Source organism: Equus caballus, chromosome 14, assembly GCF_041296265.1.
Source record: "Equus caballus isolate H_3958 breed thoroughbred chromosome 14, TB-T2T, whole genome shotgun sequence".
In the NCBI taxonomy this organism is placed as follows: Eukaryota; Metazoa; Chordata; class Mammalia; order Perissodactyla; family Equidae; genus Equus; species Equus caballus.
In genome coordinates this window covers 34,198,218-34,217,145 of record NC_091697.1, presented here as the reverse complement: position 1 = coordinate 34,217,145, position 18,928 = coordinate 34,198,218, and the positions used below count along the sequence as shown (strand labels likewise).

At 37.2% G+C, this 18,928-nt stretch overlaps 1 protein-coding gene across 6 annotated transcripts in view; it reads right to left on the bottom strand.

The window, feature by feature from the left end:
* GABRB2 (gamma-aminobutyric acid type A receptor subunit beta2) overlaps positions 1-18,928 on the bottom strand; it is a 250,025-nt gene that overhangs the window by 38,597 nt on the left and 192,500 nt on the right. For all 6 annotated transcript variants that reach the window (XM_005599237.4, XM_001503408.5, XM_070232965.1 and 3 more), the window contains 3 exons: positions 8,467-8,604; positions 6,608-6,760; positions 2,728-2,972 (listed from right to left, as the gene is read on the bottom strand). In XM_005599237.4, coding sequence (XP_005599294.1) covers positions 2,728-2,972; positions 6,608-6,760; positions 8,467-8,604 — 536 coding nt within the window. The remainder of the gene's footprint in view (positions 1-2,727; positions 2,973-6,607; positions 6,761-8,466; positions 8,605-18,928) is intronic.

The window sequence follows — 18,928 nt, the reverse complement described above, 5'->3', positions numbered from 1 at the left end:
AAGCACGCATTGCCAATAGGTCTGGAGACTAAACTTTATTTAAAAAAGTAATAATGGTTATTATTTATAATATTTTAATATTTTATTAATATTTACCACTTACTGGCTGCTTACCATGTACTGAGGACTACATTATCCTCTCTACACATTATCACAAATAGTCTTCATAATAACCTATGAGAGAGGAATTAATCCCATTTTACAGATGAGGAAAGTGAAGAGTCAGAGAAGCTGATTTATTTATTTATTTATTTATTTTGCCTATTGTCACACAAGTATTAAATGGAGGGTTAATATTGAACATGACTGACTCCAAAATATTTGTTCAGAACCTTTGTGCTAAATCACAGCTCCTGATGTCTTGATGTTATGCATGCCGATCAAAGAAGTAGAGAAACCACTTGTGTTGAAGAGTTTTAAGATTAGGGCAAGCATCTTATATTTTTCTGGGCCTCAGTTTCTCATGTTTGAAACCAGAAGATTGGAGTAGAGTAAGATTTTTTAACCTCAGCAATATGGAAATTTTGGTTTGGATAATTCTTTGTTATGGGGAGGCTGTTCGATGCACTGTAGGGTGTTTAGCAGCATCCCTGGCCTCTACCCACTAGATACCAGTAGTAACCCCCTCCTCCCAGTTTTGACAACCCAAAATATCTACAGACCCTGCCAAAGATCCTCACAGAGGCAAAATTGCCTGTGTTTTGAGAACCACTGCACTAGAAGGACTCTGGTATCTTTTTTCGTTCTCTCATATTCTATGCTCTGAATTGTGGGTCCAACTTCAGCCAAGAGGATGGGCTTTTCACCACTATGGGGTACCTGCCCAGTGACCCATTCTCTACCTCCGTCTCAGTACATTGGATTTAGAACCATCTGAAGCTCTCCAAGTTCAGTATGCTATCAAACTGCCACTCTCTGGGTCGTAAATTTATCATTTAAATTCAAATTGGTATGAAAAAATAGGGTAGATGAAAGTGAAAAGAGATTGGATGTTATCTTATTAAATCAGCTTTCCATTAGGCAATTGATTTAGACTCATTTCAAACTGCAGTCCTGTGAGATAGTCTTATTTATTTCTTCATTTTCTTTTCTTTGCTAAGTCTACTATATCAGGAAAATCATAAAATGGGTTTAAAAGGCATTCTCTCACTTTACAGCCCAAGAGAACCATAATGCTAATTTGGAATCTATTGACAGACTCTAATAAGTGAAACCTCTGGCATTAGAAAGACATTGATAATTTCCTAGACCTGTGGTTCATTGGCTTTCAAGGGCTATACTTAAAATTTGCATCATTATGAATACTATCTCCTGGGAAAAGAGTGCCTTTGATTAGAAAATAGTCCAAAATCCAAATATCAGACCTATGGACAGGTGGAAAACCTTAGTGAGTCAGAAGCTTTCACTGGGTTTACTCGAAACAAAACTCAATGGTAAAGATTATTTATGGTGTGCTATCCTTGAAGTTAAAGTTAGAACTATGAGAATGTCAATTAAATAATTATTGGTATGGCTAATAATTCCAGATGGTTTAAAATTATTAATTCTTTCCTATTTCCATCACTGCGAACTATTTATCAAACCCAACATTATGTTCTACTTTGTAAATACGATTTATGAAAATATTAAAGTAAGACCTTGTTTTCTTTGTCTATTTTTAAGGGTTTAAATTTGCACTATGGAAGAATATATATATAAATATTCTGTTTAGTGCAGAAAGTTCTATAACAGGAAGCCAAGTGAAGTCATCTTTTGGGAGTAAAGAGGATTGGATCCATTGGGGTTGCTGTCAAAAGCCTCAAAAGAGAGATTCTAAATCTTGGCTGCAAATTGGAATAATATTTGGAGAATTTTTAAAAATTATGATGCCCAGGCATATCCCAGGACAATCAAATCAGAATTTCTCAGGAAGGAACTCAGGCTTCTGTCATTTTTAATGCTCTCCCAGTCATTCAATTGGGCACCCAAAGTTGAGAACTATTTACTTAAAGAATAAATGGGGTTTACAACTGTGTGGGAATTGTTCTTTGACTATGCCTGAGTTAAGCAAGATGGTGACCTCCTGTAGTCAAATGCTTCAGTGGTTTTAAGTGGAACATATGCAAGGCATTAAGTAAGTCTCTGTCACTTGAGGAGAAAATTATTGTTTTTTCCCCTCCACTTCTCTTTCTATTGTTCTGATGACTTCAAGGAGAAAGTATGAGTTTGTTGCTGGAGCAATAAATCTCTGTACTTACTTATCTCCCTGTTAAATCAAAGAGAATTCAGAGCCCAGGTCCAGAGCCCTCATCTAGTATAACCTAGAATTTAATAACATAGTTTCATTTGTACTTATTTATTGTTAAGGTTATCTTCCAGTAAGTGATATTGATTTAAAGGATATGAAATTTCCCTTTTAAATACATTTAAATAAAGTAAGTAAATTTAAATCAATATAAAGTAAATAATAGGTACACATTATCCTCATATATGGAAAAGGTCACAAAGGTGGTTTTCAGATGACTATGGGCAATGCTAGTGTTCAGGTAAAGTGCATGCAAAAGTTGTGTCATGAGTTTGGGCTGTAAATGTGCCTCCATTACTAATTATCTTTGTGATTTGGGGGAAATTACCTACTCTTTTCCCTGGGCCTTGGTTTACTCATTTGTTAAACAAGGCCATTAATCTATATTGCTGGCATTCTTCTATGAGTTTAGTAAGCAAGGAGGGCTTGCCCTCTGAATTTACCTTGTTGACATCCAGGCGCATCTTCTCGTTGTTGGCGCTAGCAGCCTTCTCAGCTGCTTTCTTTTGGCGTTGGGGTCCCCTCCCAAAGAAGATGTAGTTGACCAAAGCATATTCCAGAAGGGCCATGAAAACAAAGACAAAGCACCCCATCAGGTACATGTCAATGGCCTTCACATAGGGGATTTTAGGGAGAGTCTCCCGGAGGTGGGTATTGATTGTGGTCATTGTAAGCACAGTTGTAATTCCTGAAAAAAATAAGAGAGTTAGAGTAATAATGTTCCTATTTCCTTGCTGCTTTCATCATAGCTAGAAAGGTTAATTGTACTCTTTTACTCATTCATATATACCACAAAATATTTACTGGGCACTTACTTATATCAGCTTTGTAACAGGCCCTGGAGATATGCATAAAACATTAATTTACAGTAAACACTAATCATTTGGGAACAATTTCCTTTAATTATATATAAAAATATAAAAATGTATAGTTATATAGCCAGTGGGGGGCTACATATATGAATTAAATGCTATGGTACGATGTGTGTAGGGTGAGAGTTGAGAATTTGAAGATGCTAGTTCAGCTTTGGGATCTGGTAGGCAAGAGATCAGGAAATGGAGACTTTGGAGCTGAGTCCTGAAGAATGAGTGACAGTTACTCAGGCAACCAAGGCCTGGAGGTAGAAGTGATGGTAGACCTGATGGCGTTGGTGGTGGAGAGAGCTTTTATAAAGAGGTGTTTTGGGCAGGGGGTGAAAGTACACAGCCCATCAAAAGAATTTCAAGAAAGTCAGTGTGGATACCTTATTGCATATCATGGGAAGGATGGTGAGGAGAGGGAAGATTAAGTAAGGGCAGTCTAATGGAGAGCCATATATAGAGAGCCTAATGGGGAGTTTGAACTTAAAACTGAAGGCAATGTGGAGCCACTGACCAACTTCAAGCAGGGAGGCATAGGGACAAATTGTGTTTAGATAATCACCCTGGTAGCAATATGGAGGACAGAAGAGAAGCATACAAGACAGGAATAAAGAATACCAGTTAAGAGTTTTTCAGAATAATCCAAGTAATGAAGAGGAAATAAAATAATCACAACAGCATTGAAATCAATGAATGTATTATACAGATGATACAGACAAATGATTATACAAATTTGGAAATTGGAGGAGAGGGTAACAGAGAAGCAGGTGTCTAGCCCTCATTGTTTCTGGCTTGGGCAACTAGGCATGTAAAACACAGATAAATAATATAAAAGTTTTACAAGATTCTTTATGGGAAATGTCACACTGGGTCAGGTCATAACCTTTTGTCCAGCTGAGTGGGCATCTCCAAGAGGGGGAGCGGTTTCCCTCAAGGCTGTAAATGGGGGAATGGACAGAGATATGCTGGCAAAAGCACTGGGAGTCCAGAGTCCCAAGTATGATATGGTCCAGCTTTGCAGCAAAAGAGTGATGTGAAACTAGAGCTCAGAGTCAAGATCACACAGATGGGAACTGGAGAGTCAACGTTTGAACGTGGATCTCTGACTAGGAAACCTGTGCCCTCAAACTCTACCCAATAGCACATCCCAAAAGTGAAGTTTCATTTCTATGATTTTTTGGAAACAGAAGTTTTCTGACTCAGTTTTCTCTCTCTCAGATCATAATTTTTCCCTTGTTTTTCTACATGCTGGTAAAATGACTACAGAAAAAAATAAATTTGAGCATCTGATTCTGAACATGGCTAGAAAAACCCTATTGTTACTTTAGATCTAGGTGTCTTACAGTTTTCACATCTTTTCTATAACATTAGTCATTTTGAAACATTTTCCAATTTTGTTTTTCTCTTCATTATTTCAATGGTAGATTATCCTGTACAACATGTATATTATAAAACTGACAATGCTGATTTTACTGTTTATCTAAATCTCATTTTAAGGTATTTCTTAGAGAGTAATAAATTGCTCACATAAAAAGATATTTTAAAAATTTCTTTTAAAAAAATCAACAATTTATTTGTTATTCCTGAATAGCACAAAATTAATAACAGATTTCACTTTGGAATAATAGAATAATTACAAATTCCACTTATTATTTTATTCAGCAAGCATTTATGGAACACCAATCTCTGGATGAAACACTACAGATATAATGGAAGCATCGTTAGCTGTGGACCTTTTTCCAATACATCTTTCAATACCATGAGGCAAAAGGACATCACAAACCCAATAAATATAAATTATAACTGCAGTTGGTCTACAATGGGGAGTTTTACAATATTTTAAGAGAATATATCAGAGGAGATTTGACTCAGTCCAGGAGGGCATTATTTCTCCCTTCCATCCTTGAACTACCGCAATCTCAGTTCAACACAGCAGCCAAAGTGATCCCTTTAAATCTGAAATCAAATCAGGTCACTTCTTCGCCCAATGACTCTCTAATTTCATTCAGAATAAAAGCAAAAGCCTTTAGTATGGCCCCTGAACTGCTTCACAATCTTTTAGCCTCCTCTCCCCAACATTATCTCAACCCCTGAAGTCACTCTGCATTCGTCTCACTGGCCAGCTGACATGCTTGGCACATTGCTACCTCAGGGCCTTTGCAGCAAGCTGGAATATTCTCATCCAGATATCCATATGGCTCTTCATTTTCTTCAAGTCTTTGTTCCATTGACAACTTCTGAATGAAGTCTACCCTGATTATTCTAAACCGTACCCCCTGACATTCCCAGCCCCCCTTAATTTGATTATTTTCCTCTATAGATTTCCCATATCATATAATTTGTGTGTTCGGTGTGAAATAAATTTTTAATCTATCTTTTCCTGCTAGACTATAACTTCCACCTGGGCACTGCTTTATCTCCAGTACGTCTTATGTTTAGCACATAGTAGGTGTTCAACAAATATTTGTTAAATGAATAAATGAATGACTTCTCTAGGGATGTAACAGGGCATTGAGATCTCATGGTGGAGGAGTTAACAGTTCAACATTTTAAAGGGATTAGTCAGAACTCAAAATATTAAAATTGTGTAAAAGGTTGTAATTTACTATATGGGAAGTTAGTAATACAAAAACATTCATGGGGGCTGGCCCAGTGGCATAGTGGTTAAGTTTGTGCATTCAGCTTAGGCAGCCCAGGGTTCTCAGGTTTGGATCCCAGGCACAGACCTAGCATGACTTATCAAGCCATACTGTGGCAGCATCCCACATACAAAGTGGAGGAAGACTGGCACAGGTGTTAGCTCAGTGACAATCTTCCTCAAGCAAAAAGAGGAAGGTTGGCAACAGATATTAGCTCAGGGCCAATCTTCCTCAAAAAAATGTTCACGCAATATAATTATTCTCTTCCTCTGGTGTTATAAAAGAAAAAAATCAAGCATAAGATGAGTGATGCCACCAATGATTTCCCGACATACTTACTTTTTGTCTCCTGCCTTCCACCATGCCACTCCAAAATACTAATACGACTATAGAATTCTTTCCCCTTAGCTATTAGTTACATACTACATTTCCCTGTTTCTTGGTCAGAAAAAGCAATGTGGAAGGGAGCTCTTCCCAGGTAAGGAAGCACAGATACAAACTGAACAATTATCAAGCAATATTCCATGAACTAGGCTTCGATAATACAAATATCAAACTGATGGGACTAATTTCATTACCAACAGCTATATAGTTAACTAATTTCGACATGAAAGAGGTTTAATGGATTTAATGCTGAATCAGATCAGCCAAGTCTCACAGCCATATTCTTATAATGTGTACAGTCCCGTCTCATCACACATCACAAATTCCAGGGTAAGGAAAATGCATGCACAAGCACACATGCGCGCGCGCGTGCACACACACACACACACACACACACACACACAGAATCAAACTCCACAAGCAGTTAGCAAATCGCCTACCTAATGCCACTCTTGCAGCTGAAGCATCATAGTTAATCCAGAAGGAGACCCAGGAGAGGATAGTGATCAGAATGGAAGGCATGTATGTCTGCAGGATAAAGTAACCAATGTTTCTCTTAAGCTTAAAGCTGAGGGACAACCTGGGATAGGAACCTAGAAAGGCAATTGCAGAACATCATTATCAATCAATATTTATAGGACAGTTTCCTTTAAAAACTCATTGAACAGTTCGTATAACTTCCTCAGATTCAATTTTAGCTCCTGTCCTGCTGAAGGGCACTTTCTTCTGCAAAGGTAGTCTGAGAACACTGGGTTTTCAATTAGCAGGAGTTACTCAGTGTTGAATACATCCCTTACTCATCCGTAATTCTAAGAATTCCAGCTCTTCCCTGTTCAGCCTCCTACACTGGATCACAGGCACTCATTCTCTCTAATTGTGATGACAAGACAGTTTGGGACAGTCCCTTTTCTCCCTCCTCAATTGTTTCTCAGCAAGTCCATCCTATAAGATTTTTTTGTGTATAAGAACAAGGCTGCACATTCTGATCATATTTTAGACATCTCTTCACAAGCTCCGGGATGCATTTTAAGTTTGGGATCAATGGCAAGGCTTAAGGTAGTGAAGCAACTCCTTGAAATCTTGAAATTTTGTGAAGGTTTTTTTTCTAAAGGGATCCGTGACCAACCAAAAAGTAGAGAATCACTGTTCCTGAGCAATATTTGTGGGAAATAGAGCTACCTGATCATATTCATGATGCTGGGTTCTTTCATTGTGGTGATCTGGGGAATTACTCTTTAGAGATATGTAACTGAGCACACTCTTAGAACATAAAAGACTCAAAGTAATAAATAGTGTGCATGGTGGGGGTGAGGAATATTCTTTCTAATTGAAAGAAAGCCTTGTCTAGCCTTCTTGTGCTAAACCAAGTGTCTTAATAGTAAAGTAAAAATATTTTAAATAGGAACACATTTCTATAGTCTCAGGGATTCAGAGGACCTCAAACTTAGGAAGTTTCTGTTCTTTATTTCAAAGCTAAAGGCTACTTTGTATTCTTCCTAAGTGGTACAATTATTGTTTGAAGTAGTTTGCAGGGGTGGGAAGTGCCTGAATCCTTAGCAGAAGGGCAATTCAAAACCTGCAGTTACTGCTCTAGCTATCTCTGTGCCTGGGAATTCATTTCAATTAGAAAAACATAAAGAGAGATATTCCTGTGGGCTTATTATTTTTTCCCTTAATGATTATGTCACAAATTATTACTTTCCTGGGCTTTTTGTTAAAAATGTATGCTGATTAAACCAAGTTTGACAATCTAAAACCTCCATGCTATGAGAGTGAGCATGGAGAAGTCATCAAGATAATCTGGAAGGGTTTTTGGCTCCAAAATGGGAGGAAGGCTATGTCAAGACATTCTCACCTTTTGAGGGAAATGTGAAATTTTCCCACTTTACTGTCTTCAGAGAATTTCACGGCGGTCAGACTTGAGTGACCTATGACTTGGCTATCCCTAGCATGTTTCAAAACATTATGATAAATTCTGGGAGATGCCTAAAGTTGGGGGTTCCCAACTCTGGCTCAGGTCTTCATTTCTCTTTTTGTATTGCATCTCTAAAAATTAGTCCCTTTTCTGGCTAATGAGAGGCATAAGGCTAATCCTCTCAGTTTTACTGGGGGTACCTTCTGGAAAATAACTTGTTGGGTTCCAAATGAGCAACGGGCTTGATGGGGAGCAGGGTTTTCAGCAGATCTAAGTTTTCTAGTGTCATCGTCCTTCCCTGGGCCCCAATCCTGATCTAAGTGAACTCTTTTGACAAAATATAATGAAGCCCCTTTTCCTTTAACCCTCTTCCCTGATACAAACCTGTGGAAAAAACAACCTTCTTGGTGATAAGTTTGTAATCTACAATAGAGAACTGTGGAAGTTCAATCTTTGTTACTCCTGTTACTGCGTTATCATCCCCACGCCAGTAAAACTCAATGTCATCAGTTGTATATCCATCTGCAAAAGGAAACATAGACACACACACATACACAAAACAAAAACAAACAAAACAAAACAGAAAGAATATTGGTTTAGGAGATGAACTATGTAAATAAAAACAGCTACAGCTAAAGGCTGTATGTATTAGGTACCATGCTAAGGACCTGAAGCACATGATCCCATTTCATCTTCACAACAATCCCACGAAGGAAGTATAATCAGGCCCATATGAGATGATAAAGGCTTGTAGAAGCTTTGCACTAAGTCTTGCAACTAGGAAATGGTACAGTTGGGACTTGAACCTAGGGTTATCTGATTATAAATCTCGCTATCTCTAACATTATCACATTGTCGCATACCCCTGGATGATGCTCTAAGAGAAGATAAAAGAAGAGAAAAATCACTTAAGTTATCAGTGCAGCACTGAATGCTCTCAAACTCTCACCCCAATGCAAAATCTTTGCATTACAACTTATTTGGGTTTCAGGTCAGAGGAGAAGTGATTATGAAGAAGTGAGTCATCAATATTTTAATATTCATAGACATGATCTCCAGCTTTGATTTTTGTAGTATATCTAAATTCCAAAATAACTCCCCCTAAATGAAACTCAAAACAATGTTAATTTGAACAGTTTTAAGGAGCAAGTACAAATGTATGGTATACACTGTAAATGCACCGTGCATTTAGGAGGCATGCTTCCATTCATTCAACCATTATTTATTGAGCATCCACTGTGCTCATCAGTGCACAAGTGCTGGGGATAGGACTCCATATAATAAAAATATGTCCTCTGTTATAATGATACTTTCAATCCAGGGGCAGAGGAGAATAAGCACACATATCCTAGTTAGTAAGCACGCATGTAACTGCAATGAGTAAGCACATATTAGATTGTAAACAGTGCTGTACAGGGAAGCAGGCAATGAAATCCAGTAAATATTAATATTTTACAAACTCACCCCCAAGAAATCCCCCCAAAAGCATGCATTATATTTCTATATCATATTTATCTCTTCAAAGAACTTTTGCATATGAATAGTTGAAGTTTTATGAGTCTAGGAAGTAGGCAGGACAGATATTGCTCCCCTAATTTCAAAACCAACCAAACAAATTAAAAAGACTGCTTAAGTTCCTTGCCTTTTGACATGTGACTAGTTAGCATAACACTGAGGACAAGAATGCCAATCCTTTGACTCTTAGCTCTTATGATTTTCAGTTAACCACATTTCCCCAAAAGAGAGAGCATCAAATTTCCCAAAAAGTGACAACAAATTATTTTTCAAAGAACTACCATGCCCTTGATTTGAGAATGCACATCAACCACAGCACAGCTCAGGCAAAGTCTTAACTTTTCTAGAAATCTGCAGTCTTAATTATTGATAAGAGCAGTCATCTTCATCTGATGCAGAAATACAGTGTTTTGGAAGAGTTATTCAGAATCTGAACTTCTGGTTCCACAACTGTAGACTACTAGATAACAGCTAGTGATTTTTAAAAGGCTTGTTTACTTGCAAACATCACAAATTATATTGTAATCAAAATGGTGGAATTTTAATAAATTAAACACCACCAATATTTTTTATTAGTGTGATCTAATCTAGAGCCTTTTGTTTTGTTACGGAATGTCTTTTTTTTCATATAAAACTTTGATTTGAAAGTAATTCCAATTTTATATATAGAAAACCCTAAAGAATCCACTAAAAAACTTTTAGAAATAATAAATGAATTCAGTCAAGTCTCAGGATACAAAATCAACATATAAAAATCAGTTCCATTTCGATACATTAACAACGAAGTAGCAGAGAGGGAAATTAAGAATAAAATCCCATTTATAATTGCAACAGAAAGAATAAAATACCTAGGAATAAACCTAACCAAAGAGGTGAAAGATCTGTACACCGAAAACTATAAAACATTGTTGAAAGAAATCAAAGAAGACACAAAGAAATGGAAAGACATTCTGTGCTCTTGGATTGGGAGAATTAACATAGTTAAAATGTCCATACTTCCTAAAGCAATCTATAGATTCAATGCAATCCCTATCAAAATTCCAACAACATGCTTCACAGAAATAGAACAAAGAATCCTAAAATTTATATGGAACAACAAAAGACCCCAAATAGTCAAAGGATTCCTGAGAAAAAAGAACAAAGCTGAAGGTATCACACTCCCTGATTTCAAAATGTACTATAAAGCTGTAGTAACCAAAACAGCGTGGTACTGGCACAAAAACAGACATACAGATCAATGGAATAGAATTGAGAGCCCAGAAATAATCCCACACATTTATGGACAGCTAAGATTCAACAAGGAAGCCAAGAGCATACAATGGAGAAAGGAGAGTCTCTTCAATAAATGGTGTTGGGAAAACTGGACAGCCACATGCAAAAGAATGAAAGAAGACCATTCCCTTACACCATGCACAAAAATCAACTCAAAATGGATTAAGGACTTGAGTGTAAGATCTGAAACCATGAAATTTCTAGAAGAAAAGATAAGCAGTATGCTGTTTGACATCGGTCTTAGCAGCATATTTTAGAGTACATGTCTGACCGGGCAAGCGAAACAAAAGGACAAATGAAAAATGGGACTATATCAAACTAAAAAGCTTCTGCACAGAAAAGGAAACCATCAACAAAACAAAAAGACAACCTAAAAGTTGGGAGAAGATATTTGAAACCCTATATCAGATAAGGGGTTAATATCTAAAATATACAAAGAACTCATATGTCTCAACAACAAAAAAACCAACAACCCAATTGAAAAATGGGCAAAAGATCTGAACAGAAATTTCTTCAAAGAAGGTATACAGATGCCTTCAGGCATATGAAAAGATGCTCAACATCATTAGCTATCAGGGAAATGCAAATCAAAACTACAATGAGGTATCACCTCACTCCAGTCAGAATGGCTATAATTAACATGATAGGAAACAACAAGTGTTGGAGGGGATGAGGAGAGAAGGGAACCCTGGTACACTGCTGGTGGGAGTGTAAACTGGTACAACCACTATGGAAAGCAGTATGGAGTATCCTCAAAAAATTAAGAATAGATCTACCATACGATCCAGCTATTCCCCTGCTGGGTATTTATCCAAAGACTTGAAAACACAAATACATAAAGATACATGCACCTCTATGTTCATTGCAGCATTATTCACAATGGCCAAGACTTGGAAGCAACCTAGGTGCCCATCAAGGGACAAATGGATGAAGATGTGGTATATGTACATAACAGAATACTACTCAGCCATAAGAAATGATGAAATCGGGCCATTTGTGACAACATGAATGGACTTTGAGGGTACTATGCTAAGTGAAATAAGTCAGAGGGAGAAAGTCAAATACCATATTATCTCACTCATAAGTAGAAGGTAAAAACAACGACAAACAAACACGTAGCAACAGAGATTGGATTGGTGGTTACTGTAGAGGAAAGGGGGAGAGGGGAGGGAGAAAGGGGTGATTGATTAGGCACATGTGTGTGATGATGGATTATAATCAGTTTTTGAGTGGTGAACATGATGTAATCTACACAGAATTCGAAATATATTACGATGTACACCTGAAAGTTATACAATGTTATAATCCCATGTTACTGCAATAAAAAAATAAACAAAAATAAATAAAAGTAATTCCAGGCTTATGATTTATAAAGGAAAGTCCAGGTATTAAGTGAATGGTGCAGTAAGCAAATTTTCAGAAAAAAGCATCTCACTTCCCCTTAATATTCTCTATCTAATCCTAAGAACCGTGGTGTCTGGCCCAAAGGATAATTGCCTTTTCTTCACTTCAACTTTCTTATATGGCCATGGGAACCCTCACAGTCCAGGACGTCATCTCAAATATAACCCCATTTCTCATTGGTTATTTGCACAGATCTCTCAGTTATGAAATGGTTTAGAGTCAATGACAATTCCACTTTTGATAAAACAGTTTAAAAATAACAAAAGAAGGGTGATTTGTTCCTAGAATTAAGCTAAATAGATAGAAATGCATTATAAAATTGAATTTGTGATATAAAACATTAAAAAAGTTATTTATGAAACAAGAAGGCAATAGTGTTCTAGGAAACCATTTGTCAAATACAGCCATCTTCGAAAGAAGAGAATGAGAAATATGCAACTCTCACTATTTCCAATAGAGGACTAAGTCTAAACTAGTAAAGAGTATGTTTCTGGTCCTCCAGCTTCTCTTCTCAGTATTCACCTTCTTTTGTCTATCACTACAAATCATATAATAAAGGCTCTCAGTACACAGAGGCATGAGCATTTCTATGGCATTTCAGTACAGTTGTATAGAAGATGCCAAATAGTTGTTTAATAGGTAGAAACATTAATACCAAATACAGGCGTTTGTCAAAATGCCAGCCATTTGATACAGTGCTTGCTAGGCAGTACCTGCAGAAAATAGGTTATTTAGGTATTATTTAATAGGTTTCGGTATTATTTAATACACATGTGGACTTGGGTGATGGTTGTTTATCCAGATGCTTGGGTTGGTGAAGGAACTCATCATGTTTATATCTCTTGCTTCTAGCACAGTACCTGGCACATAGTTGGCACTGAATAAATATCTTCTGAATGAATAAAAAAAAAGTTACCCAATGAAAACCTAGTCCTTAAGAATAATCCAAAACTTCATTATACATTTCTCCTTATGTAATAATTGGGCAAGTTACCTAATCTCTTTGCCCTCTATTTTCTCATCTGTAAATTGAGATAATAATGGATACTTGACAGAGATGTTATACAGGAAAAATGAGTTATTACCTGTAAAATGCTTAGAACAGTACTTGGCAGGTAATGCTCAAAAAGTTAGCTAATGATCTAATGATTTTGGTTTAAATAATATTAAATGAATAAAAAATGTATTTAGTTACATACTACTTTGCTATTTCATGAACACAAATAAGCATTTGCACAATGAGAAACTTAGCTATTCAATGACACTTACAGAACTCTCCAAAGTGTTTGGAAATTGATAATAAAACATTTGAAAGTTATTTTGATGTCTAAGATTTTGAAATCTGACACAATGGAGCAATGTATTGTATATACTTCTTGGCTGCTACTGATCTTAAAAACCCGATCTTCTCGACTTCATTTTGTGTTAATCGAGTATAGAATGTTGCAACGGGAAAGGAAATGTATGTTCTTGCATCATTGATTTCTAAAAATGCCAGACCAACAATCCATGACAGTGCCAGGGTGGCCAAGTTCAAAGGCCAGTTCAAAATACTGTGTAGGATTAGCTGAAAGCAGACCTAGTTTTCTTCATTTCTTTGAAACTCCTCTGCAGGAATATTTAGCAGTCTCTCAAAGTGATTAAAAAATAAAAGAAAACATATGCAAATATGTATGACCTGACTTTTACAGCTTTCGTAACAATAACGAGTGAAAAATAATTAGATATCTTTTAAAAGATATCAGAAGGAGGAGATGCACTGAAGCTCCTCATTACTGTCTTGAAAATTAAATTCATCTTTTATATTTTATTCATGGGATTCTAGAAACTGAGTCATTAAATTATATTATCTTATTATCATTAAAAACATAACCCACATAAATTCAAATGGCCTATGAATAAACCAAAACACAAATTTATTGGAATTTACCTGGAGGAATTAAAACTATATGAAATCCTATAAGCCTCTGATCAGGAAGGATAAATACATACGTTTATAAATCTATACAAGACACAAATGATAGATACGCTCTCTTTCAAATATTGGCAAAACCATATTGGTACTATATGAGATCTAAGGAATGAAAAATCTCATTTTGAAAACATTTACATAAATGAACATCTTCTTACAATTGTGACTATCTTATTACATAACAGCATTTTAAAAAGTTCTTTTTCTTTCTTTACTGTCAGTCTACATGTATACTTTGCTATCTACTAAATACATATTTCATTGCAGAAGGATTTTACTGTGCAAAAATAAGAACCTGTACCAAGACTTTAAACAAGGAGGGCCAGTGAGAACATTCAAAAGAAATGAATTATCAATGTCACCATTTGTTTTCTAGTGGGAAATTAAAGTGACTTATTGCTCTCTCATCACTTGTTTAAACTTTGTTCCTCAATTGGACTGTTAAATGTTCCAGAGTAAGTATCTATTTTCTGTCTCCCATTGTATTCAACATAGCAATAGAAACACCATTGTTGCTTTAACCTATTAATTCTCAGGCATCACAACCACTTGGTGATGCCTGAGAATTACAGGTTAGTGTTAGTAGGATAATTCACACTAGTCATGGATGGTTTCAACTTTTTAAGAACTATCTTGCCTCAAATTGCCTGCCCTTTGTATGTCTGTCACAGCACTTTAAGAACTTTTTGGAATTGAACACCTCATTGTAAAAAAATTTAGCATATTACCATCCTATTAGTAGTTAAAACTTTATGTAGTTACTAATATCGGTTTGTAAGTAACTATTAGTAAAACAATTTATGTTTTGAGAAACATTAGTCCTGCGATATGCTTCATGGACAAGAGCTGTAAGTCAATATATTTGGGGGTCACTGCACATTTTGGTCCCCTTTTATAGAAGGCTCATAGTCCCTCAGAACTATATCTTGCTTCTTTAGTGGATCAAACATTTTTTTTCCTCCAAAAAAGTTTCCAGAAGAAAAACCATTGCAATAACAAGAGGGATGAAAGCACCTTGTAACAGAACAAGGCAGACAAGCATTGCAGGGAAGCAGCACGACTGAACGTGCAGCAAGCTAGCAAGCATCCTTCTCATTCTAACTCGGTGACCACAATTAGGAGTGTATCAGTCCACCATCAGGACGGACTCTGCTCCATGCAAAGGCTGGTATGCCGTGCAAAGGCGCAAGACTGAGTAGAGTCAAAGCCAATTAAAGTTACAGGGATTTTTCAAGAGGGAGAGAGAGACGCACTTGTCAGCCACAACTCTTTACATTCAGCAAGCAAAGTGTTCCAAAGACACTTTGAGTGATTGCTCTGACTCCTTAATTGCATCTTATTCTTCACTCTGCTCTTCAGATGGACTGCTAGACACAAATGGTCTTCTGCCAAATCATTTCTGGACTTCGATCAGCTCAAAATAATCAGCCTAGGGTAGGTCAGACTTGATTACCTAGTGGGATCTTCATAAGGACACCGTCAAATAAAGACCCAGCATTCGTCCTACATCAAAGATAACCTATTTTTTGTGTTACTACCATTTTCAAATTCAAATCTTATGATGTAAGAGAATAGGAAATTGATCATAATCAAGTAAAATGTCAGATTTTGTGCTTTAAAGATCATTTCTCTATTTGGATTTCAATGCAAAACTCGGTATTTGTTGTCTCCATATGGGAGCAGAGTGATCTGCTGGCTGTTTCTACAAGTTTAGCTCCATGGTGTCTTTCTTAAGCTTTCTTATATTCAGAGAGCTGAAGCGATTAAGCTAATGGTCCAGGTCAGTGAAACCAAATGAAAAACAATAATAACAAAAATAGCCACAACTATAATAACACTAGTGGCTACCATTACAGAGCCCTTATGTGTCAGGCACTGCCTTCAACTCCTTATATGGTTCTGTCTCGACAGGAGAACTAGACTGGGTTATGGTTACCACAGCCTTCCCCTCTACCCAGCCCTGCTCTTTCCATATGCACAAGCCCTAAGTCCTGAAGTAATGTAGAAGAGGCAGAGAACTTTTGGCTAAAAGTTTAGGCCAGTGCTTCTCAAATTTAATGTGCATAGAAATCACCTAGACAACTTGTTAAAATGCGAACTCTCGCTAAGTAGGTGGAGCCTGAAATTCTGCAGTTCTAATAAAGGTGCGCATGCTGTTTGCCTCTTGACCATCCTTTGGATAGCAAATGATTAGGAGATTTGTACAGCGTGAAGGTCAATTACCTTGCCGTTGGAGTGAGATGAGGAATGTCTGCTATCTAGCCTGACCCACAGAGGAATAATGATTTTTCTGAACAAAGGTTATATAAGCTCTAAAATTCAAATATCTTCTCCCTGTTCTGCCTCTCTCTTCAAAAGATGTTTCTGATGCTGTTTATATCCAGGGGTCTACTTTTCTTTAATAATCTCTAACCTACGATCACCAGTAGGCAATAAGAGCAAAGAATAGAGAGATGGGGCTAGGTCTAAGGGTTTTCTGCAAATCTTTATTTGAGCCAGTTTTATGCAAATATTTAGTGTCATTAGGACTAAGAATAGTCTACTCTAGCATTCGATCTCTGCATCTTTTATTTTTATTCCTCAAAAGACTAGTCAATGACCTTTTAGGTTTTCCCTCTTCTAATCTATGCTATACATTCTACTATTACTTTGTTTACAAACAGGTTGATGATGCTATTTCCATGTCTTAAAAAAAATTAAAAACAAAAATATGGAAAATTTCTTGGTGGCCTTCCCAATACGTACAGAATTAAATGCAAATTCTTCAATGAGGCATTCCAAACTCCATCCGGGGCTTCTATCTGCCTTGCAGCCTCATCTTCTGTTACCCTTCTTCCTCTTCCAAAGCCCCTACTTCTGCCCGCAGTCTTCAGTAACCCTTTGTCCTCCAGGCCTTGGTTCAAGTTATTTCAGTTACTTGAAATATTTCTTCCCCTCATATCAAATTTCTGTAAACTTTAAGGGCCCATCTCAATTTCGACCTTTCCCAAGAAGCTGTCTCGTTTTCCCTCAGTTGGGATCCTTCTCTCTTTCTTTCCATGATGTTTCCATAGCACTCATTTGAATCTCTGCTCCTGTAGTTCTCACAGCCTGTTTTACATTAGAGGATTTGTGGATGTGTTGGTATCAGCTACTAGACTATGCTGGAGGGTCAAGAACCATGTCTGATATACTTCTCTGTAGCCCTTCTCCTCCTTAATACAGGTCTTAACTAAGGGTGACAGTTGCACACACCTGCTGAATTGAAGTGTTAACATGCTAGCGCTTTACTTATGGCTCACCAGATCCCCCTCTTGAGAGTGTCATAATGAACAGATGCTATTTACTGAATTGCCAGGTGGTAGGATTGTGAACCTGAGCATCATCTTGTCTTGGGATGAGGAATCCCCATGTACCAGCCTCAGAGTCATTAAAAGAAAGGCAGTGACTCTGGTACCAATCCATAAAAGGGAGCTACCATGTTGAAGCAAAGGTCCCTGCATCAAAAGAAACTTCCTCATTTTGCTGACTTGATATATCTACTGTCATTCTTAGGTGAACAAAGGTATTCTTGGAGTGGCCATGGCCCTCCGGCCATGACTTTCTCTGGGCTATAGCCCAGAGAAACCAATCTGCCACAATAGTCTCCAGAGGCAGTCAATTCCTACAGCTCAACTGGACTAATGCTCCCTGGAGACAGGGGGACATGGTCACATGGAAGCGTTTGTTAACTCAAGAGTGATAATGGAAGATGGTTAAATTAACAAGGCCAACTGAATGGCCTAGGAGATATGTGTGATAAAATGCCATTGACTGTTAAACCAACCCATCTGCTTTCTGATAAGGGATGGCAGAGGAAGCGAAGGCCAGGCTTATTGATGTTGGAAGTGGTCTGGGCCTCTCCCTCTTAACCCATTCTTTCACTCATCTTCATTGTGATAGGGGGTCAGCTGAAGATTCACATATTTACGAATGTTAGGCAGCATGATCTTGCAGAGAAACTTTTGGTCAAAAAGAGTGGCATGTGATATGAACTGTTACTATGTGTCTTGATTAATACGAAAAATTTTTATACTCTCTCTAAACTCCAGGTATAAGCCCCTCTCCTCTGTGCTTGCATAATATTCTCTCTTAGCACTCAATAAATTTAATTTAAATTATCTTGTAAGGAATCTAGCTCCTATACCAATTGTGAGTTTTTATTTAAACAGAGAGCATATATTCTTTAAAATTTTAACCATGGCTTGGAGTGGAAAGCTGGCAAATAGACATTTAGTAGATTTGCTGAGATGGATTGGAATTGTGTTTGGTGAGAGGGCTTCTGTGAACAGCAAGACGGAGGCCTCGGGGGCTGAAGGCACAAGCTGCTCATGTAGAAATATGTGCACAGTTAAACAGGGCATTGCAATTTATTTGGGGGAGTCAGGAAGCATCCGCTAAGCTGATCTAATGCAAGGGATTTTTTAAATCGCCACCAGTTAACATTTTTAAAGCATCTCCTGTGTGAAACCCAGTGCTTCAAAAGCATTATCTCATTTAATCCTTTTGAGGTAGAAACCACTTTACAGATGAAGGAACTACAATTTATAAAGGTTAAGTGACTTGCCCAACTGTCAGAAATGGGAAACGAACTAAATCCTCTTTAACACTAGAGTGTAATTCCTCAGTCACTATATTTACGACCTCACAGTATTATTCAAAGCC